The sequence below is a fragment of the Pipra filicauda genome, unplaced genomic scaffold, assembly GCF_003945595.2.
Source record: "Pipra filicauda isolate LSUMZ 115617 unplaced genomic scaffold, ASM394559v2 scaffold32_size4067784_pilon, whole genome shotgun sequence".
NCBI classification, from domain to species: domain Eukaryota; kingdom Metazoa; phylum Chordata; class Aves; order Passeriformes; family Pipridae; genus Pipra; species Pipra filicauda.
The window spans coordinates 846,872-868,734 of NW_024104454.1; the positions used below are offsets into that span (position 1 = coordinate 846,872).

General features: G+C 43.1%; 1 protein-coding gene across 2 annotated transcripts in view; it reads right to left on the reverse strand.

Annotated features, from left to right (window-relative positions):
* Nucleotides 1-21,863, reverse strand: part of PAMR1 (peptidase domain containing associated with muscle regeneration 1) — a 51,013-nt gene that overhangs the window by 22,578 nt on the left and 6,572 nt on the right. For both annotated transcript variants that reach the window (XM_027732661.2, XM_027732660.2), the window contains exons 3-5: nucleotides 19,433-19,547; nucleotides 14,240-14,457; nucleotides 7,495-7,602 (exon numbers count right to left, since the gene is read on the reverse strand). In XM_027732661.2, coding sequence (XP_027588462.2) covers nucleotides 7,495-7,602; nucleotides 14,240-14,457; nucleotides 19,433-19,547 — 441 coding nt within the window. The remainder of the gene's footprint in view (nucleotides 1-7,494; nucleotides 7,603-14,239; nucleotides 14,458-19,432; nucleotides 19,548-21,863) is intronic.

A 21,863-nucleotide genomic window follows, 5' to 3' on the forward strand; every position in this document is an offset into this window, starting at 1 on the left:
TTTAGTGGTGCAGCTGTTTTGTTCTTGTGGAGTGGGGATGGTTTTGGTCACAGGATGGGGGCTATTATTAACTTTACTTGTTGTTTTGGAGTTTGTGTGATGGTTATCTGACAGGGTGATTCAGGCAATTTAACGGTAAAAATCAGAGAGTAGTTTAATGTAAAATACCAGCTTTGGGAATTGGAGATAGAGGTTTAGGTCCCTTTTTTCTGAGGTGATTTTTGGAATCCTAAAGAAGAGGTGTAGTCTTCTCTTGTTGGTTTACAAGACCAATGTTTTTTATAAACTATTAGAGAATTTTTAGAAGTTGAGTATTTTGTTTTCTAGGGCTCCAATAATAGGGTAGAGGGTTAGGAGGGTGATGAAGCAGGTAAGGGAAGCTAGCTGGCCAACAATGATGAATGCCTGATAGAGGCAGAGATCCCAAATCTATAATCTACTCTGGGCCTTTCTCTCATTTCTTCTAGCTCCAAAGAAACCAAAAGTTACATCTCCTCCTCCTCAGCTAGGCAGCAGAAAACACCTCCATCAGCAACTTAGAAGTTGGTTAGAGCAAGGTGCTAGTAACACCAAGGTCACAGGTTCAATCCCCATAGAGGCCATTCGCTTAAGGGTTGGACTGAATGATCCTTGTGGGTCCCTTCCAACTCAGAATACTCTGTAACTCTACACCAGCCCCCCATCATCTTTGACCTTTGCAAAACATGGGGCTAAGCTTAAAGTGTGCCTGTGATGCAAACTGGTTTTTGGCCTGCATGCGGTTATTCTATGCTGATTTATGCCATACCTTAGAGCGGGCCTGCCAGAAGGACTTAGTCTCCTAAATGACTCAGTGATTAAATGACAGGGAAAAGTATCTTTGGCCCGTCCAGTGGGGTAAAAATACCTGGAATGCAGCTTGGTCCAACACTGACTCATCCTTCCACATGGCAAGTCATACCAGGGAGAATCCTACGGATGGTTTTATCTCTAAGGCATCTTAGCAGATCAAGGAAAAAGTTCAGTATTGTTTTGGGGTAGGGCAAGTGGAGATTCCTTATGAAAATATTTAATGTAGTTTAGAAATAGACTCCTTTTCCTGTGGCAGGCCTGGCCCTGGATAGATGACATTAACAAAGAGACAATTTTTTATTTGTTTAGATGATAGCAATGCCTGGGGCTATGCTCTGGGCAGAATACCATAGGGTTTTACCAGATATGTTTCACTTTATGAAAAACTAAAAAAAAATGGCTAGTTAATTGACACCAAGAAAATAAAAAGGGACAAGAGCAGTTGTCAGTAAAGCAGATGTCCTGTCTCTTTCAGCCTTGCTGTTAGCAACACTTACTCACTGGAGTTTCAAAACATTATAAAAGTATTATGAGATCAAACACAGTTACACAGCGTAAGCACCTTCCTCCCAGAGACTGCATGACCTATCCAATCCAACAGTCATATTGACAAACTGAAGGAAAGACCAGTCCTAGGGACTAGTTTTCTGCAGGCTAATTTACAAGCAGCTGTTGTTTAGTGGTTGCTTCAGATGTTTGCTTTCCATCCTCAGCCATCAACATCATTTTTCTCTTAGGTGTTTCTGTCCTCCTATGAGGCCTCTTGGCTGTTTTTGTAGCAGGAGCTGAACAGCTTTAGTTTATTGCTCAGTAAATTAAGACAACCTGAAATTAGGTTACCTTAAAGCAATAGACATCATGTTTGGTGGTTTGGCAGTTTCTGTGGGAACAGTTCCAGCATCCTTCTAACCAAGGGAGAAATCTCCAGGAAATATACTGAAGTGAAAACTGGGAGCAGAAATCTCTACCTCCATATCTACCCAAGCCCTTCAAATTCATGCACTAGGCACTAAACAATACAGATTGCCTTGTAAACACATGATCCTCCTGGAAAGGAGTACACTGTTGGGCAGTGAGTATATATGGAGAAGTAATGATAACATTCTAGCAAACGTTCTAGGCAACATCACAATGTTCTTCTCATCAGCTCAGTAGAACAAAAGAGGGCATTATGCTACCAGAACTGAACTCTTAAGATGACATTAAAAACCTTTCTGAGGACTGCAGTATCTGGCTTTGGAGAGACATGTGGGTCAGTGAAGCTTCCTGTGTGACTACACCGGCCATCTTATCACTGTAGGATTTTCTCACCCTGTTTGCACTAACAGTCCTTCTGAACAATCTTGGCCACAAAGAGCAGTTTAACCAAGTAACAGTGCTCGAGGCACAGGGAGTGATACTACATGTCCTCTCAGAGGGAGTTCCAGGAAGGTTCTGGAGAATGGCCACCTCTGAGGGCATCCTGACTGTTCACACTACAGAGTTGCTGCATGACAGGCCAAAGGATGGTGCTGTTTTCAGATTTAGCCTGTAACCCCTAATGGGCCTGCAAAACCTGAGAACTGCCACATTGCAATTAAAGGTTTTTGGTAGTGTGTGGGTCTCAAGGTAGGTGAACCCTGGGACTGTAATAGTGAAAAAAGGCCACTAGCCTTTACTCCTTAGCAGCTCCAGGTATACATGTGCTTTGACAGCAGGAGAAGTTGAGTTCTTATTTCCCACCCTATACACATATGCCTATAGGGAGGACAATGAAAATGTGGTGGAGAAGGAGTGACTTTAACCTCATCTCTGTGGCATAGCCACCAAAAGAGCCACCTTGACAGAAGTGGGGATGAACTTCGTCCCTTTAAAAAAAAGCTGTAACAAGCTATTTTCCACTGGAAAAACTAAGCTAAGCCCAACAAACAAACAAAAAACCAAACCAAACCAAAACAAAAAAACCACCAAAACAAAACAAAAACCCCACACCCCAAAAAAAACCAGTCCCCACCAGCCAATGGCAGCCCCAGGGGAATTAGGAGTCGTATTTCTATTTGGAACATTTTCCCCAACTGGAATAGGACTGATTTCCAGGACAGAGTGGAAAGAAAGAACTGAGGGGTTATGAGGGTGTTTGGTTATCAGGTTATCAGGGGTATTATTAAGTTCTCCACTGTAATCACGCAGCATAGGCATGGTCTAACACATGGGGGTTGCAAATGGCCCAGTATATACCAGTGATTATGACACTCCTTGAAATCTATTACTGAGAATCTTTCTGACAAAATTAAACCTGCAAGCGGTCCTTTAGAAGACTCTGCATTACACATCCATGGTTAGGTAAAAAAACAGGGTTTAATGTCCAGAACTTTTCCCCAGTGCCTCATCATAGGTTCTGCTGAGTTTAAAACTCTGTCTAGCTTATGCCAAGCACTGACAGCTGGGCCCATTTCTCCCATAGCAGAACAGGGGGTGGGGTGTGGTGGTGGGATGTTAATGCTTTCTCCCTGTCTTAAATATCAGTCACTCTGTTAAGGGTGAGCACATCCCCAAGAACCAGCCCAAGTCACAGTTGTATGGGGCCAGGAAGAATAGAAGTGGATTATATAAGCATTGGGGAAGGGCCTGAAAGCTACAGAGGCCTGTTGGAACACACTAAGGCCAGCCCTAGCAACATCGAAGGCTACAGCAAGGAGTTAGTTTATACAGTTTAGTCAATTGGATTAGACTCTTCATTAGGATGCAGAGCAAAGCTCTTCTACTTGGCAGACAGAAGCAAGAAACAGAATAAAAATGGAAATCAGATCTCAGCCCTGAATTCCTCATTCAGCAAAGTTCTTCTTATGTGCGTAGGAACCCTAGTTTGCCTGGCTTTGTTTGAAATAAAGGTAACAGGAAATTTCTGGGCAGGATGAGGTCAAGGTCTCTTGCTTTGGGGCCAGCAAGCTCTAGGAGGATTTGAGTCAGAACACCCTGTCCTAGGAGGAGGACAAGCAGAGGGCAAGAGCATGTGCTATGGGGTACCAGCAATACCATCTCTCTGCAGCTGCATCTTCAGCAGGAAAACTCAACATAGAGACTTTGGAAAAGACCTTTCTTAGTTTGAGATCAACAAGTAGCTGTCACGCTGTAGAGTCATTGACAATCTGATACTGGAGTGGTTGGGTTTTAGCATGCAGGATGTGCACTTGTCAGCTGGTTACTTTTCCCCTGCATCTTTTGAGGAAGTTGCCACTCTGTCTCACAGTATTGCAGGCTAAAAGAACAAGATTATCTGATTTTGTGGTTTTTTGAGTGCCTCTGACTGCATTAAAATCTACAGAGGTCAAACAGAAAAGCCTGAGTTTTACTTCAATCATGTCACCATGGCTAAGGGGTTACTGGGAGGGGTATGCAGATACACTGCAAATTAAGTTTAAGGTCAGAAAAAAAGCCCAAGTATTTAAAATAGGGAGTAGTTTTCTCTACTTACTGTACCATGATAGCAACACATATTTATCTGTAAGAAGGTTTTTTTTCTGTACTTAAGTCTTGTCTTTATTGTGGTTTTAGTCAGAAGAAAAAAAGGTTAGCATTTGTTTTACAATTTCATATTGTTCGGGTTTTTTAACAGTATCTGGAGTGAAATGAGACATATTTCTATAAAATATTTCTTGCTCTGAAACAGGACTGATCAAAATATATTAGCAGCTGTTAGAAAAATACTTGCCTATATTGCACTTCATGCTGTTGAAACCTTTAAATCACTGTATTAGCTCATTAAATTGTAAACAAAAAGTTAATTTCCTGGCTGCTATAGTGGAAGAGGAGAGAGATTGCTAGTTATAAGTAACCTGTGCCTTGGATTATTTTATTAATATTGCAAATCGTGACAGAGTAATTAGGGTTAAATATTACCTCAGGAAAGCAGCTTGACCAATGTTGACCATTGTGTTAAATAGATGGAATTTAGTTTAACAGAGGAAACAAGAGGTTCCTTGTGGTTTATCTCATTAAGGTGATTTCAATAATAATTCCAACAGTGATTCCCATATCCTCAAAACTAAACTTAGTAACAGACAAAAAGACACAGCTGCATTGGGATGGTAAGGGACCTACAAAATTTCTGATTCTGTAATGAAATATCCATTGTAAATTTGTTTAATTTGGCCTTAACTTATTCCTTGGTGAGATAATCCCCCAGTCTCCCTTCATCTGAAGTATGTCCCTTGGATTTCTTTAAAACCCTTGTATCACTCTGGGTACCTTCTGTTGCACCATCACAAAGCTTCTACAGGCACTTAACATTAAGGGACTCTAATTTTCTTCTCTCTTATATCTATTTTTCATCCATTAACTTTAATAGGATTGCACCTGACTTGCTCCAAGAAAACCAGGCTGAAAAAAATCAGTCTTACAGTGTCCAAAGCCATATTCACTGCTCCAACAGCAAATATTTTATGACTGTTTTCTGCAGAAATAAATTTAATTCCCTTGGCTCCACCTCACAAGACAGCACTGTTGCTGAAAGAAAGAAAGATTCTGAGCATGACACAATCTCTCTTTAACATTTAAACTGAAATGCTGTTCAGGAAACTACATGACTAATTTTTAAAGAATTACACTCATAGATATTTTTTCCCAGTTCTTCCTTTTGTTCTTAAAAAATGAATCGAACTTTAACTTTCTGACGTTTCTCCCCCATACAAGTGGAAAATACTTAGGATACCTTTTGGCAAAACTGAAGGAAATAGCTTAAGAAAAAAAATTATTCGAAGATGGAAAAAACAGAGAATTGCCATGATGTTTTCCCACTGTGAGGTTTGCTATTCATATACAACAAAAAAAGTCAACCTTTATTTCTGTTATGGAAAGCAGCAATATAGGTGCTGGAAAACAATACTTCCTAGCATAAGCAAAAGGCAAGCACACAGCCACAAACATCATAAAGTAACAGAATTTGATTCACCTAAATTGTTCTTTCACTAATCAAACTATAGGATTCCTACCAAGTTAAAAATCTTACTGTCTATATTTTTAAGTGTCTTCTCCCTTTCATCCTGTTACTACTTGTACCCTTCATTGTTTATGATGACAGAAGTCTCATCCTATTGTTTTTTTACTAACTTCCCTTTTTACTGTGTGTTACAGAAAATCAGTAAAGAACATGAGCTTCATTGCATGACTTGACCATAGTGTAGAGCCTGCCAAAACTAGGGTTGAGGTTTACTGGAAATGTAATTAATCTGAAATACAGGTTCATTCTGAACCAGACAGGAATCTTTCCTTTTTTTTTTTTTTTTTTTAACCCTGTTCTAAAGGCAGGAACAGAACTAATCCCACTGAGCAGTTGCAAAGAGCTCGGGGGTTTTCAGTCCCTAAATGACCTGCTAAACAACTACTCTCAGGAAAGAGGTTGTTAGCAGAAGAGCCAGCCACTCTCTGTCCCGAGGTCAGGAACCTTCCATTTTCAGTAACCTTTTCCCTATGGAACACATACCAGGAATTGGTGCAATCTGCAGAATGAGGCAGCTGTTCAGAACCACAATTTTTTCAGACTCATAGAAAATATAAAACTACCTCTCCTCTGATCTGCTGGGAGGGAAGTCAAGCCTTATGAGGTAATTCTGGGTCTGCTGAAATCAAAAGGTCTTTTACCTCAAAATGATCCATGAAAGGATGTATCATGTCACTATGATTTAACTCCCCTGATGAAATAAAAGAAATTCCAGGAGATGAACCCACTCCTGACAATGGCATATGTGGGGAAAAGATAGGTTTGGTGTATATTGGCTCCTCTGACATAGAATTGAAAACTCTCCTAGCAGGCAAGGCATTGTGTGCCTTGTGGCCAGAGTAATGCCACAGCAGTAAGCCATGTTTCCTGTCTTGGGCCAAATATGATCTCAAGTGTATTTCACCATCATCACTGAAATCCTCCAGGGTCAGCTGGAGCTCTAGCTCAGGGACTTTTAATGTTGCAGCATGCTCCTTTCAGCTAGTACAGATGATATAGCCATTGTCGTGGCACATATTGCACAATTCTTACTCCTTCTTGCTCCTTCGAGCCCTGTTAGACGAAGACATTTGCTCATGCATGAAGTAAATCACTGGAACAGACAATTGATTTAAACCAAAGTATTCTACAATTCACTTGGCAGACAAAACTGAGTGTATGACTATAGGGACAGTGAGGACTACCAACACAGATATGGACAGAATCTACCCTTCTTCATTTGTTTTGATCCCAAGATTCTGTCGTTCATAGTGCCAGAATTCTACCTTTCAGGTGGCTGTGGGGGAAGACAAGTTTCCTATGACTGACTCTGACTAGAGCATCAAGCACAGGGCTCAGCTGGAGTATGTGTCTTTAGTAGAGAACAGCTGATCCACATAGTGGAAAACAGCAGGCAGGTATACCTCTGTCTGATAAGGCTAATTCCCTACGAGATTTCTTGTGTGCTTTTCCTTAGTTCCACTTTTGTTTTACCTTTTTACACATAGACATAAAGCTCCAGAGTGATTCAGTGGAAATCTTCATGAACTGCAAGCACCCTGTCTTTAAAAATGCCAGAGGAAGCTCAGTGTGCTCTCTGGCAGTATGACTGACCTGACCTACACATCAATGACACTTGTAACAATTAATGGCCTATATCAGTGACAACCCTGGAGGCTGGTCATACACACAGTGCCTGTACTCACAGTTTTCACAGCGATTCCCTGTGTAGCCAGCCAGACAGGCACATTTGTAGGCACTTCTTTTGTCTAGAATGCACGTTCCATCGTGAAGACATGGAGATGAAGAACAAGCTGTAAAAGAAAAGCAAGAACGTTCACGGTCTCTCATAGGATCGGGGACCTATCTGGTTTTCCTCATGGTGGTTGTGTCTTGGGGTAAATTATATCTTCTGGTTAAAAGTTAGGAAGACAGAGAAAAGGGCCTGATGCATGTCAAAAAGTCATCTTCTCTTGCTTACTGGAGAAAGGATCTAATAGGGGTGAGTAGTAATTTACCCAACATCCATTACTTTTACCATTTTCCTTTAAATGTAGTAGTCAAGTGGTAAGAAATTTTTGTGGAAGAAAAATAATTACACCAAGCTCAAATAATGTTTAGCCTAAATTAAAGATATTTAATAGCAACCTACATTTCTCTTGCCATTCACTCCAGAGTTTAGGGATAAGTTCTGGGTTCTGGCGGGTTTTTTGGGTCTTGCATCTTGTAATTCTAGACTTTGGGAGTTGCTTTGTCCCTGAGAAGTACTTCTCTGCTTTTTGGTTCAGGAAGCTGTGAATGGTCATGATGATCCTAAATTTTCTGGGGAAGCTCTTGCATGCAACACGTTTAGCAGTGATACACATCAAACTGTACATACTAGCATAAATTAATATCAGAATGTGTAACTGTGCAATTAACATCAGCAAATTCCACCGTGTAATAACACACACACACTTTCTTTGATGGTTGCTCTAAGGGGAGATGAGTGAGTAGGACTGTCATGGTTTAACCCCAACTGGCAGCCGAGTACCAGGCAGCCACTCACTCATCCCACCTCCTCTGGTAGGGAGGAGAATTGAGGAAGAAAAAGTAAACCTCACTGGTTGAGATAAGAACAGCTTAATAATTGAAACAAAATAAAATATAATAATAATAACAATAATTGTAATAATAATTACATTGAAAGGGAGAGAGACGGAGAAATAACACATGAGAGAAAAAAACTATGCACAACACAGTTGCTCACCCCTCACTGACTGAAGCCCAGCCCCTCCCCAGACAGCAAATGCTGGCTTCCAGCCAACTCCCCCCGGTTTATATCCTGAGCATGACATTCTTTGGCCAGTTTTGGTCAGCTGTCCTGGGCATGCTCCCTCTCAGCTTCTTGTGCACCTCCTCACTGGCAAAACATGGGAAACTGAAAAGTTCTTGATCTAGAGTAAGCACTACTTAGCAACAACCAAAACATTAGTGTGTTATCATACAAAGTCCAAAACACAGCACTGCACCAGCTACTGAGAAGGCAATTAACTGTATTCCAGCTGAAACCAGGACAAGAACATAAATTAATCTCAAAAATGCAAAAAAATAATTTCCACTTAGATTATTTTCCAAATTGAGTGTGGGTTTTAGCGGACAGAAAGTAGACCCAAAATCTCAAGATTTAGATCTAGTTTAAGATTCAAGTAACTCCAACACCTGAGGAGTTCAGGATCTGATGTCCTGCTTCAAGTTCATCTTTATAAAACAAGACTCTGCAGCAAAGTTCACATCGGATCCATACCAGAAGTTGAGTTCAGTTTCAGTTCACGTTGACTACAAAACATATTCCTTGCTATCTTAAAGAATTATCCAAGCATGGTTGATAGCTCACACATTAAACTTGGAAATAATAATTGCTAGAAAGTCCTGCATTCCAATTCTTTACAGATCATCTTCGTCCTTCCATGATTATTTTGGTTAAAAAGAAAAATTAATGCCTGTACCAGCTGTTGAGTGTTGCAACCACAAGCAACCCACCCTGGGGGTCCTATGGTGAGGTTGTATATTACTACTTCAAAGCATTCACTCTGCTGCAGTCCAGAATCAGCAGTTTTCCTTGCAGAGACTTCACCTGAAGTAGAATCATAGAATCATACAATACTTTGGGATGGAAGAGATCTGTAAAGGTCATCTAGTCCAATCCCCTTCAGGGACATCCTCAGCTAGATCAGATTGTTCAGTCTCCTGTCCAGTCTGAGCTTGAATGTTTTCAGGGACATGACATCTACCATTTTCTGGGCAACCTGTTCCAGTGTTGTGCCACTCTCACTATAAAAAAATTCTTCCTTATATGTAATCTAAATCTACCCTCTTTTAGCTTACATTCATTACCCCTTGTCCTATTGCAGCTGTCTGTCTCCATCTCTGTTATAAGTCACCTTTAAGGACTGAAATGTTGCAATAAGGTCTCACCAGAGCCTTCTCTTCTCCAGGCTGAACACTGAAATTGTCTCAGCCTTTCTTCATAGGAGAGGTATTCTGGCCCTCTGAGAATCTTTGCAGCCCTCCTCTGGACTTGCTCCACAGGTCTATCTGCCTGTGATGAGGACCCCAGAGCTGGATGCAATGATCCAGGTGGGGTCTCACCAGAGTGGAGTGGAGGGGCAGAATCACTTCCCTAGACCTCCTGGTTCTTCTCCTTTTGGTGCAGCCCAGTACACAGTTGGCTTTCTGAGCTGCAAATGCACATTGACAGCTGATGTCCAGCTTTTCATCCAGCAGTACTCTTAAGTCCTTCTTGTCAGAACTGCTCTCAGCAAGTTCATCTCCCAGCCTGCATCAATACTTGGGGTTGCTCCAACCCAAGTTCAGGACACTTGTCCTTGTTGAACCTCATGAGACTCCCATAGACCCACTTCTTGAGCTTGTCCAGGTCCCTCTGGATAGCATCCCATCCCTCAGGCATGTCAACCACACCACTCACCTTGCTGCCATCTGCAAACTTGCTGAGTGCTCCCTCCATCACTTTGTCTGTGACACTGATGAAGACATTAAATAGCACTGGTCTCAATATGGTCCCCTGAGGGACACCACTTGTCACTGATGTCCATCAGGACTCTGAGATGTTGACCGCTCCCCTTGGAATCCAACCAATTCCTCATCCTCCAAACAGTCCACCCATCAAATCCATATCTTTCCAATTTAGAGAGAAGGATGTTGTGGCCATGTCAAAGGCCTTACAAAAGTCCAGAGAGATGACATCTGTAGCCCTTCCCTTGTGTACTGATGTTGTCACTCCATTGTAGAAAGCCACTAGGTTGGTCAGGCGGGATTTGTCCTTGGTGAAGACATGCTGGCTGTCTCAAATCACCTCCCTGTCCTCCAAGTTCCTTAGCACAGCTTCTAGGAGCATCTCCTCCATGATATTCACAGGCACTGAGATGAGGTTGACAGGTTGGTAGTTCCTGGGGTCCTCCTTTCTACCTCTTTTTAAAAATGGGTGCAATGTTTCCCCTTTTCCAGTCACCTGGGACTTCATCTGACTGCCATGACTTTTCAAATATAATGGAAAGTGACTCGGCAACTAGATCAGCCAATTCCTCAGGACTCTGGGATGCATGGTGGCAGGTCCCATAGGCTTGACCTTCCTCAGAAGGTCACAGCCCTGATCTTCTCTTACAGCGGGAGGGACATTGCTTTCCCAGTCCCTGTCTTGCAGTCAATCTGCTTGAGAAGTGTGAAAAGAGATGACTGAGTCAAAAAAGACAGGCTCTGGCCCTCCCTGCAGCCAGACCTGGATGGCTCCATGTTTTTGGGGAAGCTCTGCTTGGGTCACCACCTCCTTTCTGGCATGTGCAGAGCACATAGCTCCCTGCTGAGTGGATACCATGGCTGGGCTCAGCTCTGCAGCTACAGCAGGACCTTGCCCCCGCTGTGCACCCAAGCACTGCATGACCTGCCGCACACCCCCCGGCTGCTCTGCATAGGCACGGTGGGGCACAGAGGGCTGGTTGTTCTGGCAACGTGCAGGTCTCCTCAGCACCTCCCTCAAGACATGCTCAGGCATCTCCCACCTCAGGAAAAGCCCCCATGTGCCAGGATCTGTCACTCTGCCACCATATGGACCGACCTCAGAGTAGCTTCTCTTGGAGAAGTCTCCTATATCCAGATGGCATGAGACAAGAAATATATAGATGCCACATATGGACTTCTTTGGAGGTTTCATGTGGTGATGTAAGAGCAATTCATACATGGTTGGACAACAAATATCTTCCAGGTGTCATTGAAGACTAAGGCCTGACTAAAGACAGTAATTCATTTGTTAAAATGAAATATATATGTGGCAATTTTACTGTATCCAACTAATGTAAAATATCACTGAGAAAGGGAAGGAGAAGCAAAAGGCTGTACAGACTGATCTTTTGTAATCACTGGTTTGAAGCTAGTGAACTTTCAGCTTTGTCTTTGCCACAGCTTTGTCTCATGATTATGGAAAAGTAAGCATGTCAAGTGGACAAGGATAAGGTTCAGATACTGTCAGACACTGTCCTTGAAAATGCCTGATATTCAAGAGCACTAAATATTTTTCCTTTTTTAAGGAGTCTTGATTTCCTGGATTAAGTCAAACAACACAGGACAATACTATAAAAGGTTAAATCCACTGTGTTGTGTCAAAGATCGCTAGCTTAGGGGTACAAAAAGTAAAGTGTTATTATTGAAAGTCAGTAACAGGCTTTCATCTAACTGGAGCCAGCGTATGACTAATCTTTAAGAGACCCTGATGGCTCCCCATCTGGCCCCCCATGATTCTCATCTGAATTCTGCTGAGTGACTTCTAGTCACTCATGCCAGTTACTGGTTCCCATTTCACACTTGGCATGGGATGGGACCTAGCACCTGCCCCAGACTAGGCAGCGCAGCAGGTTGTGTAGTTTCATCCTTTAATAACTACACATGCAGTGACCTTTCCTAAAGGAGATACAGGCTTTGCAACTTATTTTGTATCAATCAAAACCTTTCTGGCAGTTGAACCAGTGACATCTGTGCAGTCAGCACCCCTGTTTCAGCAAGCTGTGACTTCTAAGCCAGTACAGAGCTCACAGGAAGGGAAGCCAGAAAGGGAAGGAATTCAAGGAATTCACTTTTGGCAGCATAAGATACTTCTTCAGTCCTCTCCACTACTCCACTAAGGTGCTGGGGACATCAGATCACCTCCATGGCCTGGTCCACATCCTGTAAGCACCTGTGCTGCTGCTGCTCTCACCTGCAGCATAGGAAATTGCTCTAGTAAGCCCTGTGAAATCTGTTCTGGGGACTTTGGCTCTTCCACAGTGCTGTGCACAGAGGAAAATTTCAAGGGAATTGCTTCAGTTTTCAATGTGCTGCCAGAGCTTTCGATCCTGTGCTGCCCTCGCTTTCAATTCTTTGCTGCCCCATGAACACTGTATTCTTCCCTTAAATGGTCCTGCTGGCCAGGTTAATGCTTCACATAAAAAGACACTGGGAGTGTTTGAAAAGCCTTTCACTGCAGCTACACATTAGACCAGAACAGCCTCATAATAAAGTGCACAATAAGACCTCCTCAACAAATTCTAAGAAGGCCTTTACAACGTGCTCTGTGTGGATTACCACACTTGCAGCCTCACAGCCTCAGAATAATTACCACTAAAAATGGGGCGGAAATAAAGTGCTCAACCATATTCGAATACCAAGTGTTCCCTGCTGGGCAGGGAAAACAGAACCAATTCAGCTTGCACCATATGGAAAATGTTAGTTCCCTGAGTGTAGGCAGCCCTTATGCAACATAGCCCACGCCACACTCATTTGTTCTATGTCACCTCTCCTGCTGTAAGCCCAGGCAAACTATCAATAGCTAACTGCTCCTGCTATGTTACTAGCAGGTACTAAAAGTGACATTTCAAGAACAGGGCAGGCTAAGAAATGGCTTAGGTGCTGCATCCAGAAGTACGTACATTTCAGATTGCTAGTTACACTTCTGCTCATTGCTAAGAGCTGATCCTCTGTAGGTTTGTGTATTTATATAAGGGTTATATAAACTAACTAAATTTCCTGAGACAGGTATACCCAGGATGACCTCATGAAATGTGGGTCACTAGTGTGTGCAGAAGGCAAGTTATGGCGAGTCATAGATCCTGCAGGGTTTATCTATGGCAAAGCAGCACAGTCTGATTAACCTTCTGTGCCAGGAGTACTGTGGATAGATTTGACCAAAATTCCGTACATAGCTAAACAAGGAAGATCCAGAAAGAGCACAGAGGCTGCTGCAAATGCAATGGAAAAATGAGGAGCCAGTTATACTTTAAATGCTAATTTGTAGTCAGAAAGAAACTATGGAAAGCAATGTAAGAGACTCAAGCACTGAGTAGTAACAAAACCAGTAATTTTGGAGTCCTGCTTCTGTCATTCATAACACTGAGATTGCTACAGAACAGAAAATGCCTCGTCTTTTATTTTTTTTCTTAAAGAAAATAATCTGTCCTTTGTACACCCTTTTTTTTTTTTAAGCCCTAATGGTACATGAGCCAACACAAGAATTCTGTCAGGGCATGAGGCTTTGCATCAGGTTTTTGGTAGCTGAGACAGTGACTCTGCTCCTGCATACAGCATTGAGCAATTCTGCCATTGCAGATACCCATGCCCCTTCCTCTATTTCCTTCTGTGCTCTTAATTCTTCGATTCAAACTGAACAGTCACGCAAAACAGCAGCTTTTCTCTATTGGCTGATGTGCTTGTTCTTCACACACGTAGAAAGAATTCAGTCTTTTTTAGAAGAGCCTCACATTCACACGCCATCTGACAGCTTTTGGATCTTCCCCACACTGACTTTATGTAAGTTGCTGTTGGCAACACAGTATGAAAGTTTTTAATGAAGCAAAACAGGGAAAGAGATTAGTGAAATTGAATTAATGAGAATGAGTGGCATGTTCCATATTTGGACTATTTTACCTGTAATTTCTTCAAAGACAGCATGAAATCCATCAAAGTTCTTGGATCCATCAGACTGGAAGAGAACATGGAGTGAAGACCCAGTGCTTTGGATTGGAGGTGGCCTCTCATTTCCACAGAATTTCTTTATTATCCGACTGTCCAAATTGTCCCCATCACGGACCTCCACATAGTCATACTGGCACATATAGTCAAACTCCAGGCTCAGCATGGAAAATCTTGGGGAACAAGGACACACAGTCAGACTGCATACCTGTGCACCCTGAATATGATTTATCTGCATGTTTAGCTAAGTTAGTGCCTACCCCTCTCAATGAATCAAAAAGTCCCTAACCACATAAAGTCCGCCTCACTGCATCTCAATTTTTGCATAATGATCTTTGGGAGCCAGCTCAACTCTATACAGTTCCTCCATGAGAATAATAAGCTGTCAGAACAGTGATGTCTAAACTGAAGTCATACAGTCTGTTCACATGCATCAGGTTTCTAACCATAATACAATGTCAGAACTTTCATATAGGATAAGACAATATAGGGGGCATATTTCTATCGTTGCCAGTTGCTAAAAATTGCTCTATTTCCCCTAAATAAAGTTCTAAGTACTGAAAGTAGTAGCATCAAATAACAAGGTTCAAAAGCTATTTACAGTGTGATGTTCAGAAGTCAGCAATTAGGGATACAAAGAAAGCTCGGGGATGTAAGAGAATCAGAAACAGAGAAATGGAATCAAAATATTACAGCACATTTTGCATTAGAAAGCAAAATGGTAGTAAATCTTCAATGTCTGGCACTTGTCCTTCTTTTGAGAGCAGAAATAAGGCACAGGGGTTAGTGCAGAAGGGAAATATTTAAAGCCTTTTCCCACAATGTCTGTCTTTCCTAGCTTCAATCCAGGCACTGTGCGAGGCTTTTGTTCATTAACAGCCACGCTATATACTGCTATTTGAATTCAGTTAGGTCCAGAGCCAAAGCATCCCACCAGAATATGAATGAGAAACACAGTGAGATACACCCAGTGCCTCTGGAGAATGTGCAATGTCCAGGGAGGCTGGGATCAGCCTTGGTACAGCAGAAAAAGAGAAGATATGGGCCTGGGAGAGACCGCGTAACTACTGTTCGGCAGGATATTTTATAGATGAAACTTGTTATGTACTCAGTCCTCCTAGGAACCCCGACCACTGTAAACGTGTATTTAGGATTAGGCTATATCTCCCACACTGCCTATTCCAATGTGGGCCTACTGATTTGCAGACTGCATTTGCACACCAAAGCGAGACAAAATTTTGGATCAGCTGCTGGACCTCACAGTTTGAAGGGAAGGAGAGTTGCAGAGCCTATTTCCTGAACTTCTCATCTTGGGACTCAGGCCCCCATGTTAAGGAGGCCCCCATGCTATGTGAAATGACCTTTCTTTGACTCTACTCAGTCATCTTTGTTCAGGTCATATGGTTTGTTTTAGAGCATCAGGAGTAGACTACATATAGAGAAATGACTGAGCAGTTGTAGGAAACTACATCAATGGAGCAGAGCCCCACATTTTTTAAATCATCTGATGGTATGTAGAACAAGAAAAAAACCCACATCTGCTTTAAATATGCATCACAGAGCAATAATTCAACTTAGCTTTGCATAAAATGCATGAGTTGAATTCTAGTTCTGTCAGGTTTGTCATAGACATCCTCACAGGTATCAGGTTATACACTACATCTTCAAAACATTCTTTCACTGTTGAAACATACCCCAGGGATCTATCCTTATGGAAGTAATAGAGCAATATAAATTAACCCATTCATCCTTATTACACTTATCAGGCTACAGTTTATCCTGAAACCCAGTCCTAAAAAATATTTACTGGTTTTCTGACCTGGTGCATTTCTGATTAACATTAAGTATGTGTGTGAGTACAAAGGGAAAGTTTCTGGAATGTCCATTACCTCCTGGGAGCAGTATTGTTTATACATGTAAAGGTAAACTGTGTCTAGCAAGGGCATCCCTGAACAAAGAATATCAAGACATACTCACACAGAATGAAAACGCATAATGAAAGAACCATACACAGAATACTCTCTTTAATTTTTTGTTTTCTCTGCATTAAAAAATGAGGAAAACAGAAAGGCATAGGGGTTCTGATTTGCATTTTATTTAACTTGGCATAGAAGCAGATATACTGTACTGACGACATGGGATCCCATGATTAAGACTCAGACTTGGCAGGTCAGGAAACCTGCCAAAGCTTTTAAAAACCTCTTGGCTATGGTCCAGTTGACAGGCCCCTTTACAGACCATGAGGTCTATTGCTGTTTAAATCATAGGTGCAGGCAATGTAATGAATCTCAGTTCCCTCACCAGTGAAACTGTAATTATAACTCTCTTGGATATTATAAAAATAAGCATGCTAATTTCATGCAACAGCTCATCAGATACAAGATGCAAAGTATTGTCTTGACTTCATCAGTGTCTGTAGTGTGAATACATTCACCAACCCCTCTAAGGAAAGCTTCCAGCCAAAGAGAATAGTTAAAACTCTCTGCTGAGACACTAAAGAAAAAGACTGAAAGTTGTGAGCTACTTCTACTGTGGTATGACACCCCTGACATGGCTCAGGCTGAGGGAATTTATACATCACATCCCAAAACAAAACAAGGCTGGGAAAAAAGGCAGGGAAAACAAACTACCACCACAATATGGGCACTATTTATCATAACAGATTTCTAAACCAACCTCCAAAGGACTGTGTGGCACAGCTTAAAGCAAGGGAAGATTTATCTGTGCTCCTGAGAATTCTACTCTTCCTGCTCTATGTAAACAAAGACAACCACTTTGTTCACCTTCTGTATCCCAGTGTCCCCATCCTTGCCCTTGCAAGCCATCAGGGTGGCAGCAAACAGGATTTGTGCACAGACAGAATGAAGAAAAGAGTTCTTTTGTTAGCAGTTGTGCTGATTGAGCACAGTGCTGGCTGTGCATTACAGTTCTAAGCCGTTACCACCCACAGAGGGGATCAGCATGTTTGTATGAAAATGCAGTGAAGGAAACAGGGATGGCAGACTCAGGAGGCAGGCTCTGGTTGTACCTCCCTTTCTGTGTAGGAATGGCCTAAAAGAGAAGTTGTAGGCTTATTGTGCCACTTTGCCACAGTGTCTAACTGCTGAAATACCTCAATGGTCAGCTTTGAGAACCCACTACACAGAGGTACCTTATGTGAGGTCCTCCTGTTCTGTGTTTGCCCTGAAGGTTTCCTCTGTGCCTCCTGCAGAACTTGCAGGGTGGCAGGATTAAGTGTGGACATTGAGAAGAGTTTCTGATCTTTCCCTAGAAGTACTGTGTCATCTGATGGGATTTTTAGACATTCAGACATTAAACTCATCATCAGGCTATGCAAAGGGCTTTAGGCTTCTCCAGCACTACCCAACTCAGATGAATGTAGATGCTTACAACAGAAGTTTGGTAGCTCAGGCTTCCCTCTTGGAGACTTTCATAGTTGGAATATAACAATTTAGTTACATCAAGGAGATACCTAGTACTGTGTTTGTTTGATTGCAGGAAGGCTGGACATGGGGAGAAAGAGAAAGGCAGTCCCTGCAGGATGCTCCTCATGTTAAAGTTTTGCATTTTCTGGTAACAGCAAAGATAAATAGAATGAACTGTACCGATCTCATGTGACACATCTTCCTAGTATGCATACGGGTGGCCCTCAGGGTCTACAATGGAGGTCTGATTTCTCAAAAGAGTTAGCACATCTGCTAACTGTACATCTCTTCAATCTAGTGTCCTTTGTAAAAATACCCTTTTCTCCCTTTCTTGTACCTTGTGCCTGATGCCACCTGGCTGTCAACATTTTACCCAGGGATGGGTGCATTCACTAGTGGTGCATGCACAGGATCCATTTCCACTCTCACACCCACCCCTGTAACAGTGAAGACAGGGTGACACCTGTAGCTCCTGAAGCACTTTTTAAGCCTCACAATTGACAAAGCCCTGTTCAGAAACAGGAAAAAAAATCAGCTCCCTGAGCTTGTGCTGTGCAGATCATGCACCTCAACAACACCTTTTAAAAACAAGGTAGGTAAAACTCATGCATGCTGAGACTGATGTGAAGTTGTGTCATGAGAACACAAAACTCCTCCTCACAGCATTGCTCCCGTCTCTCCTACACATTTCTCCAAAGTCAAGAGGTTACAATGCTATCCCAGGCATTAGTTGCAGCTGCTCATAACTACACAATAGGCTTGCATTTGCAAGTCTGAAAAAAAGTGCATTAGTGTGGGAAAGCCACAAGCTCTTCTATTAAATTGAGTTGTCTTCCTCTTATTAAATCTCTCTTCAAACATACAGGAACACATTCAAACCTTTTAAACATATTTCAACTGTTTGTGTGTCTAGCATAGCTCTTTTTCCTGGGCTCCAAAGTTGGTGAAAGGGTTGATATGAAGGGTTTGGCTACTGGTTTTATCATATTAACTAGTGGGGTTTGGATACCCGCTGCCACACTTCCTGTTGCATGTGTGAGCACCCTGCTACACACATGCGAAATCAGTCCAACAGGAGGCTTTCCTGCACTAGGCAGGATACCCAGTCAAAAACTGTGAGCTTGGATCAGAAAGAACAGGTTAGTAAGTCTAAGCATACACAGGTCAGAAGAGCGATGACTTGCAGGAGAACTAATCACATCCTCCAGACACAGGAATGGTAAGAGGAATAACTGAAGCTGGTAGAAGACAGGTCTGGTAAAATAAGTGAAAGAAAAATAACAGAGGGAAAATGTAGGCTAAATGTAAGGCAGGTCCCATGGGCAACTCTCTCTTTGCATGAGATGTCATATTAAAATGTTCCTACAGCTTTTCATCAAAGAATGTTGTAGTTCAGTCTGGTACCTGGTACTGTCTTCAGAAAATGTTGGGTTCTCTGGTATAAAGGTCTTGAAAAGAGCTACCTTGAGCTTAAAATCTGAGAAACTCTCCTTAGCATCCAGCTGTCCTAAATGGAAATTGAAAGCACAGTACTGATGATTTGTCCAGTGGTTGCCCATCACAAGCTAGACCAGGGGAAAGAACTGAGGTACCAAACACAAAGTGGTAGCTATACCTTCAGTGCTGCAGAGCTTACAGCTGTTGACCCTCATGGGCTCTTGGTTATCCACATGCCCTAATGTCCACCTGAAATCAGTGCTGGCTAAAAGTCAACATGACCCACCTTAATTCAATGTTAAATCCAGCTTGAACATGGATAGTCCATTCGCATCGTGCATTCAGTGGGTAACCCTCCAGCAAAATCTGACCTCTAGAAGCCCGAAGAACCTGCCCGCACCCTGGGGAGCAAAAGAAGAAAAAAAATCTGTATGAGGGACCTGCAAGAGACACTTGAAGAAAATACACATAGAAACAACACCAGAACGAGAAGACAGGATGACTTAGGAAGATACACACCTTCTCACAAGGCAGTATATAAAATAATAGGACAGCCACACAATGGTCATAAAGAGTTATGACTATACTGGAGCACTGTTTAGGCTAAGAGCAGCCCTAGAGAAGTTTTAGTTGATTGCTTCTCCCTGGTTTGCAATGTAGCCCAATGAAACCATTTCTTACAGCTTTTGCCTCACAATTAATTAGCCAGCCCACCCACCTGGCTGACACTCCCGCTTAGAACACTTTTGATGGAGCCTATGCTGACCTGTGCAATCACTGATGCTGAGGAAGCTGGTGGGAAGGTGGCAAAACTACAGTGAATACTTGAATTAGATCAAGTGAGCAAGAGAATGAGAGAAGGAGTTGTTGCACTTATCACAGTTTCTAGTCCTTCACAAGGAGGGAGGAAAACAGCTGATATATTCCTAGAGGAGATAGTTTGTCATAGAATCATAGAATCAACCAGGTTGGAAAACACCTCCAAGATCATCAAGGCCACCCCTTGATCCAACACCGCCGTGGTTACTAGACCATAGCACCAAGTGCCACATCCAGTTTCATCTTAAAAACCTCCAGGGACAGTGAATCCACCACTTCCCTGAGCAGCCCATTCCAATGTCTGATTACTCTCTCTGTAAAGAATTTCTTCCTAATATCCAACCTAAACTTGCCCTGGCACAGCTTAAAACCATGCCCTCTTGTCTTACTGCTGGTTTCCTGTGAGAAGAGACCAACCCCCCACCTGGCTACAACCTCCTTTCAGGTAGTTGTAGAGAGTGATGAGGTCTCCCCTGAGCCTCCTCTTCTCCAGGCTCAACAACCCCAGCTCCCTCAGCCTCTCCTCACAGAACTTGTCCCTTCACCAGCCTCGTTGCTCTTCTTTGGACCTGCTCCAGCACCTCAATATCCTTCCTGAACTGAGGGGCCCAGAACTGGACACAGTACTCCAAGTGTGGCCTCACCAGCACTGAGTACAGGGGAAGAATGACTTTCCTGGTCCTGCTGGCCAGGGAAGGTCAGGATGCCATTGGCCTCCTTGGCCACCTGGGCACACTGCTGGCTCATGTTCAGCTTCCTGTCAATCCAAACCCCCAGGTCCCTCTCTGTCTGGCTGCTCTCCAACCACTCTGTGCCCAGCCTGTAGCGCTGCAGGGGGTTGTTGTGGCCAAAGTGCAGGACTCGGCACTTGGCCTTGTTGAACCGCATCCTGCTGGAATCAGACCATCCCTCCAGCTTGACCAGGTCCCTCTACAGAGCCCTCCTGCCTTCCAGCAGATTAACACTTCCCTCCAACTTGGTGTCATCTGCAAATTTGCTGATGGTACACTCAATCCTCTCGTCCAGATCATCAATAAAGATATTAAAAAGAACTGGGCCCAACACTAATCCCTGGGGGACACCACTAGTGCCCGGTCGCCAACTGGATGCAGCACCGTTCACCACCACTCTCTGGGCCCAGCCCTCCAGCCAGTTCCTAACCCAGCACAGAGTGCCCCTGTCCAAGCCATGGGCCGCCAGCTTTTTCAGGAGTATGGTGTCAAAGCCTTTGCTGAAGTCCAGATAGACACATCCACAGCCTTCCCCTCATCCACCAGGCGGGTCACCTGATCATAAAAGGAGATCAGGTTGGTCAGACAGGACCTGCCCTTCCTAAACCCATGCTGGCTGGGTCTGATCCCTTGTCCATCCTGTAAGTGTTGTGTGATCACACTTAGGATGATCTGCTCCATAACCTTGCCAGGCACTGAGGTCAGGCTGATGGGCCTGTAGTTTGCCGGGTCCTCCTTCCAGCCCTTTTTGTGGATCAGTGTGACATTTGCCAACTTCCAATTATCTGGGACCTCCCCAATGGGCCAGGAGTGTTGGTAAATGATGGAAAGTGGCTTGGCGAGCTCTTCTGCCAGCTCCCTCATCACCCTAGGATGGATCCCATCTGGTCCCATAGACTTGTGAAGATCCAAGTGGCTCAGCAGGTCACTAACTGTTTCCTCCTGGATTACAAGGGGGCTATTTGGCTTCCTGTCTCTGCCTACCAGCTCTGGAGGCCAGTTGTCCTGAGGACAACCTCTCTTACTGTTGAAAACTGAGGCAAAGATGGTGTTAAGCACCTCAGCCTTTTCCTCACCCTTGGTGACTATGTTTCCCCCCATGTCCAACAAAGAATGGAGGTTTCCCTTGCCCCTCCTTTTGCTATTGATGTATTTGTAGAAGCACTT